Raw genomic sequence first — 6,106 nt, forward strand, 5'->3', positions numbered from 1 at the left:
TGGAGAAGCTGGGTCTTGAAGGCGTTAAAAGGGTCAAGAAGTTTTTCTACCGCATTCCTACAGCGGTGCTCCATGACACCGTGAAGTTTGATTGTTTCACAATCGGTAGTGAGGAGGACTTGCAGGTTATGTTTCTTTCTCGTAGGCAGTTTCCCGAGGTAAGGACACCAGAGCTGTTGGCTAAGTTGGTTGATGTGGTATCTAGCTCCGGTGGTTCGAACCGGAATGCCACTACTATAGCCGCGGTTGCCGGCTCGAGCTCGAGACCTGCTGTTGCTTCATCCTCTGCTCCTGTGTATGAGCCACCGATGCAGCCTGTTGCGTCCCCTTCGTTTGCCGTTGATCTGAGCGGCAATGTTGGAGACGAGGTTCGGTATGGGGAACATATTCCCACCGAGGTACATTGTCCCACACCGGCTGGTGTTGGTGATGGTTTGTTTGATGATCCAGATGACGATGACGTGGAGCCGGATATGATCGGTGATGAAAGCGGCGATGATGTTGGAACTACTGTTCCGACAAGGGCTACAGGTGGATCTAGTTCTGGCACACAGCAGTATCCACCCCATTTTTCCTCATTGGCATGCCATGCGGCAGGACGACAATGCTCTGCAGGCCTCAGGATTTGGTGCTAGAGATACCGAGGGGTCTGTCGGTATGAACGAGTTCCAGGTTGGCCAACAATTTCAGGATAAAGATGAGGCGCTGTTGAGTGTCAAGACGTACAGTATCCGCCGAGGGGTCTAGTACAAGGTCGTTGAGTCTGACTACCGCAGGTATGTGGGAAAGTGTTCTGAGTTTGGGAATGGGTGCACATGGCTAATTCGGTTGAGTCTCCGACAGCGGAAGGGTATCTGGGAAGTGAAGCGATACAACGGACCGCATACATGTCTTGCCAGCTCCATCTCCAGCGACCATAGGAGTCTGGACTACCATGTCATATCCACCTTCATTATGCCGATGGTTAGCGCTGATGCAGCTGTGAACATCAAGGTGCTTCAAAATACCACGGCCGCACACTTTGGGTTCAGGCCTACGTACAGGAGGGTATGGATGGCGAAGCAGAAGGCCGTTTCCGTGATATATGGGGACTGGGACGAGTCGTACAATGAGCTCCCTAGGTGGGTTTTAGGAGTTCAGCTGACGATGCCCGGCACTGTAGCCGTCCTCAGGACTTGCCCTGTTCGAGTTGGGGGACAGGTTGACGAATCTCAGGTTTATTTTCATAGGCTGTTCTGGACTTTCCCCCCTTGTATCCAGGCATTCCGTCATTGCAAGCCTTTGGTGAGTATTGATGGCACCCATTTATATGGGAAGTATGGGGGAACACTGCTAGTCGCCATTGCACAAGACGGAAACTCGAACATCCTCCCCGTGGCATTTGCACTAGTTGAGGGTGAGAATGCTGAGTCATGGTCTTTCTTTCTTTCCCACCTCCGTGAGCACGTGACACCTCAGCCGGGTCTGTTAGTTATTTCAGATAGGCATAACGGCATCAAGGCAGCCCTCGAGGCTCCGGATGGGGGATGGCTACCGCCTGCTGCGTACAGGGCGTTCTGCATTCGACACGTTGCAGCGAATTTTGCCTTGACGTTCAAGGGAAAAGATGCCCGGAGGCTTCTTGTTAATGCCGCATATGCCAAGACCGAGGTGGAGTTCGACTACTGGTTTGACATTCTGCGCTCTGAGAATCCGGCAATGTGTGAGTGGGCGAACTGAATCGAGTATTCGTTGTGGACACAGCACTGTGATGAGGGTCGGAGATTCGGGCACATGACGACCAATATTTCGGAATGTGTCAACTCAATCCTGAAGGGGGTTAGAAACCTCCCTGTTTGCTCGCTGGTTAAGGCCACATACGGAAGGCTAGCTGAGCTATTTGTCCGTAAGGGTAGGGAGGCTGAGGCTCAGATGGGTACTGGACAACAATTCAGTCAATACCTAGTAAAGTGTATCGAGGCCAACCTGAGAACAGCCAGGCACTTCACGGTGACTGTTTACGACAGGGATAACTCGGAGTACACCGTTGCTCAGACGACTCCGATAGGCTCATTCTCTCTTGGTACGTACAGGGTCTCATTAGGGTCCAAGACTTGTGATTGTGGATACTTCCAAGCACTTCATTTTCCCTGTCCGCACGCACTGGCATGCTGTGCTTATTCACGGCTTACATGGCAGCCTTACGTCCACGAGGTATATCGCCTTAGCTCCGTTTTTGGTGTCTACCAGATGGGATTTGCCCCTCCCATTCCGGAGGGTTTCTGGCCACCTTATCCTGGGCCTACCGTTATACCGGATCCGAGTATGAGGCGTGCGAGGGAGGGTCGTCCTAGATCCACAAGAATTCGAACCAACATGGATGAAGCAGATCCGAACCGGCCAAAGAGATGTGGCCTCTGCAGGCAGCCAGGTCACACCAGGCGTAGTTGTCCACAAGCCGCAGGCCCCAGCGGGACTGCTGGAAATCAGTAGGCGATTTGCTATGTATGTGTTTGTTTGTTAATGTATTAGCACTTGTCTTCTATTTGTTTTTAAGTTTTAATGTATTACAACTTGTCTGGAACTACTTTGTTTCGTATGTGTAATGAAACTTGTTATTTCTACCAAATATTTCTGTTGAATGTCTTTTAATTCGTTGACATTTATAACTATAACAAACAACATTATATCATGGAACGACTGATAACGAATAAGATAACATGAAACTATAAATCATAACATAAAAGTAGAACACATCGACGTAATAAGAAAGTACATAATATAAATATGACAACAAGACATACAAAGTTCACAATAAAAAAAAGTACATACCATAACAATGATAACCAACCAACAAAGTTCACAATATAAATATGACAACAAGACATACACCACTATCCATGAATCATCTAAACAGGTGCGATCCAGTGCCGCAACGGTGTGGCACCCGTGTCCGGTAGCCCCTACGAATAAGTGGCTCCTCATCCTCAATCGACTCGTCGCTGTCATCCGGAACTGGTTGTCTGGGGATCATAGGCGCAACATGGACGGGTCTGGATGACGACGGGCCGGCAACTGAGTGTGATCCAATACTCTGCGCCGATGCTGGGGTCCCACCCATGGCAAAAGGATGCACAGGAGCTACCGTGGCAGGCTCATTCAGATCAACGTCCAGCGGTGCCTGTGTCCCTGTGGTATGAACCCGTCCGGCTGCAGCCTCATCCTCCTGCATGATGGTCCGGATATCCTCAAGGAAATGTGGTCCACCAAACTCGTGCACAATGCCATCACTAGCAAGAAAGTCTCCAAACATCGAGCCAGGACTCACCCATGGAGTACTATCCTGAAGGGTATGATCATCACCGGGAACACCTACGAAGTAATCTCCAAGACCTCCACCACCAAGCCCAGCATCAGTGTGACTCGTGGGATCTCCCACACCAGATCTAGGGGACCCACCATCATGCCCGCCCTGATGGGCCCTATCAACCCCCGCAACATCACCTCCCCCAGGCATCTGGGCACCATGTCTAGCAGCACCCACCCTCCTCCTGCCTCCACGTCCACGAACTCTCCCCCCACCCCTAACTGGGTCGTCTCCGGCATCCATAGCCTAATCTACCCAGTTCCACTCACGCTGGCTACGACGTGTCCCAACTCGTGCTCTCCTCTCAATACGACGTCTGTCTAGAACATCCTCGACCCGGTCCATGTCTGGAAGTCGGCCTGCACCCCTCTGCGTCGCCTCATCTGGAATAGGAACACCTCTCGGATCCCCCAGTAACATCTCCGGCGACAAAAACCTCTTTCCGTGCTGATACCACCATGTCAAGAACTCATGTGACGGTCCGGGGTCGGACACGATGTCAAACTGTAGAATATGATCAGCACGCTCCTGCCAGTGAAGATGCCAATCAGGGTACTGTGCCGGGAACCAACGGTCACCTCCTCTCCCGTCCTTCGACGTCAGGAAGTCGATGTTCAGGGCGGGAGACGGTATGGGCTGAACGCCGCCAAACTGAGGTAAAACTCTATCAACCTGATGCCACTCGACAACCGCAAAGTAAATCAGGGACGTCCTGCATCGCCATAACATCGTATGCCGATGCTCCAACACCTCAGGATGGACAACCTGGATGACGTCGACTGCGCTATAGGGCATCCATATGAACTGAAAAAACCAAAATCAAATCGTTCGTACTTTCAGTTAAGTGATATAAACTGAAACAATGACTTGAGAATGACAAAAGTTCTGCTTGCTTACCTGCCGAGGCTGTAACAGGTCGATCTTCATGCGAGCCATCTGTACCCGAGGTCCCTTGTTGCTAATCCCAGGGTTGTAACCAGACCATCTGCGTACAAGAAAACAGAAGAATATAGGGCATAATTACAAAATAATAACAAAAAGAATATCTAGTACAAAACAATAACGGTACCTCGAGGCAAGGGGCCAGCTGATCTCATCATACCCAGATGGTCTAAGTGTGGGAAACCTCCAGAAGATCCACGACTGTAATAACTGTAACAGGCCAGCTAACTTCACCACATGTCTGTTGGCGACTCGGCACATGCACCTGTACAGCCATGCTAGTGCCGCCGACGCCCAACTGTAGCGACCCATCTCCTCAAGCCGAGCAACATATGGTAGCCATCTGATGTGTATACGATTGCTGGACTTGTCGGCAAACAGCTGTGTACCCAATAACATCATGATATAGGCCCGGGCAAATCGCCTAACTGTCTCCTCATCTGCCCCATCTGGACACTCTGCGAATGTCTCCTGAAACCAGCTGTAATGTACCAGAACTAGGAAACTCTCCTCACTAGCCATCTCCCCTCTTTGTTGAGAGCAACATGAGTTCACACCATATATATACAGCCCTGCACTATATATATATAATTCGAATCTATATGTTTCGAATTATGTAGTATCACAACCTAACCTAGTAATTCGAATTAATTAGATTCGAATTAGTTAGGTGTAATTCGAAACAACTTGTTTCGAATTACTTAACAATGTCTCTTCCTAGTAATTCGAATTAACTAAGTTCGAATTATGTTCATGTAATTCCAAACAACTTGTTTCAAACTTCATTCATTTGTTGCCTTCCTAGTAATTCGAATCATATCAATTCGAATTACTTGTAAACAGAATTCGAATCATATTGATTCGAATTATATAATAATTCGTCCTGGTTGATTCATGTATGGATTTTTGATTTGGCTTAATTAGGTAATTTTGAGCTCTCCTTGGCTCATTTGGGTTTTTTACCCTTTTTTTTTGGTATGAACATAGATTGTATTTTAACAATAATTTTTTTTCCGAAACCTCAAAATACAGCTTGCATTTTATATGTCTTAAATTTCTTTTTTATTAAAAGTTGTAAAACGCAGTTTGCATTTTGTAAAAAAAAATATTTCAAATTGTGATTGTAATGGTGATCGATTGAAACATGATAATTGTTATTGGTTAGAGCAGAGTAAATTTAGAAATGTATTGAAAAAAAAATGTGTATATCATGTGGGTTGTTTATAAATGGGAAAAAGCAATAGTTGGACACTTATATTGTAAAATCTCATCGGATAGTATAGAGTAATTCAAAGTGCATGTTCCGACCCAAAAAAATTGCCTATTCATGTGGATAGTTCCCTCCAGAGTTTGGCAATGCTCATCAGGGCGTGGAAGGAGTCACCGGTTCAGATCGGGGCTTAGCAACACGAGGAGCATACGTCTGAAGACGAGAAACAAGGGGGCAGAACTTCTATCCACGAAGAAGATGGTTGTCATTGAAGTGGCGGGGGCAGTTGCGGTGGAGCAGGGGTTCGCAGATGCTTGATAGGTGGCGGAGATTTACGTTCAGACAAGACGTGGTATCACTGCAAATTTCGGCAGTAGCTACTGGAGACGACAGTTAGTGTGAATTTTCCTTTTTTGGATAATTTGATTTTTTTTTTTGTATTCTTCGATTAAAATTTGTTCAATATTTAACTAATAAACAAAAAAAAATAAACAATTTTATACTATGAGATATAATTTTACATTACTAAAAATATTTATAATGACTAATTGATGCAATTTTATGGATGTCGCACTATCAACATCGACGAGGAGATTCTCCTTTTTTCA

At 46.9% G+C, this 6,106-nt stretch overlaps 2 protein-coding genes across 2 annotated transcripts; one reads left to right on the forward strand and one right to left on the reverse strand.

The window, feature by feature from the left end:
• The first annotated feature begins 1,773 nt into the window (after positions 1-1,773).
• Positions 1,774-2,472, forward strand: LOC114927481 (uncharacterized). The gene has a single exon (XM_029297446.1). The coding sequence runs from the start codon at positions 1,774-1,776 to the stop codon at positions 2,470-2,472; it is 699 nt and encodes a 232-aa protein (XP_029153279.1).
• Positions 2,473-3,592: 1,120 nt separating this feature from the next.
• Positions 3,593-4,810, reverse strand: LOC112780180 (protein MAIN-LIKE 1-like). Its single transcript, XM_025824495.1, has 3 exons — positions 4,416-4,810; positions 4,244-4,331; positions 3,593-4,150 (listed from the first exon to the last, which is right to left on the reverse strand). Exons 1-3 carry the CDS (start codon positions 4,808-4,810, stop codon positions 3,593-3,595), a joined length of 1,041 nt encoding a protein of 346 aa, XP_025680280.1.
• Between the last annotated feature and the right edge of the window lie 1,296 nt (positions 4,811-6,106).

Source organism: Arachis hypogaea, chromosome 3 (genome assembly GCF_003086295.3).
Source record: "Arachis hypogaea cultivar Tifrunner chromosome 3, arahy.Tifrunner.gnm2.J5K5, whole genome shotgun sequence".
Classification (NCBI taxonomy): Eukaryota; Viridiplantae; Streptophyta; class Magnoliopsida; order Fabales; family Fabaceae; genus Arachis; species Arachis hypogaea.

Bases quoted from the DNA above. Each gene is read 5' to 3' on its own strand.
- LOC114927481 (XM_029297446.1), top strand. From the start codon at position 1,774: ATGACGACCAATATTTCGGAATGTGTCAACTCAATCCTGAAGGGGGTT.
- LOC112780180 (XM_025824495.1), bottom strand. From the start codon at position 4,810: ATGGCTAGTGAGGAGAGTTTCCTAGTTCTGGTACATTACAGCTGGTTT. The intron at 4,332-4,415 runs GTACCGTTATTG...TCTTGTACGCAG, and splicing joins AGCTGGCCCCTTGCCTCGAG to ATGGTCTGGTTACAACCCTG. The intron at 4,151-4,243 runs GTAAGCAAGCAG...TGGTTTTTTCAG, and splicing joins ACCTGTTACAGCCTCGGCAG to TTCATATGGATGCCCTATAG.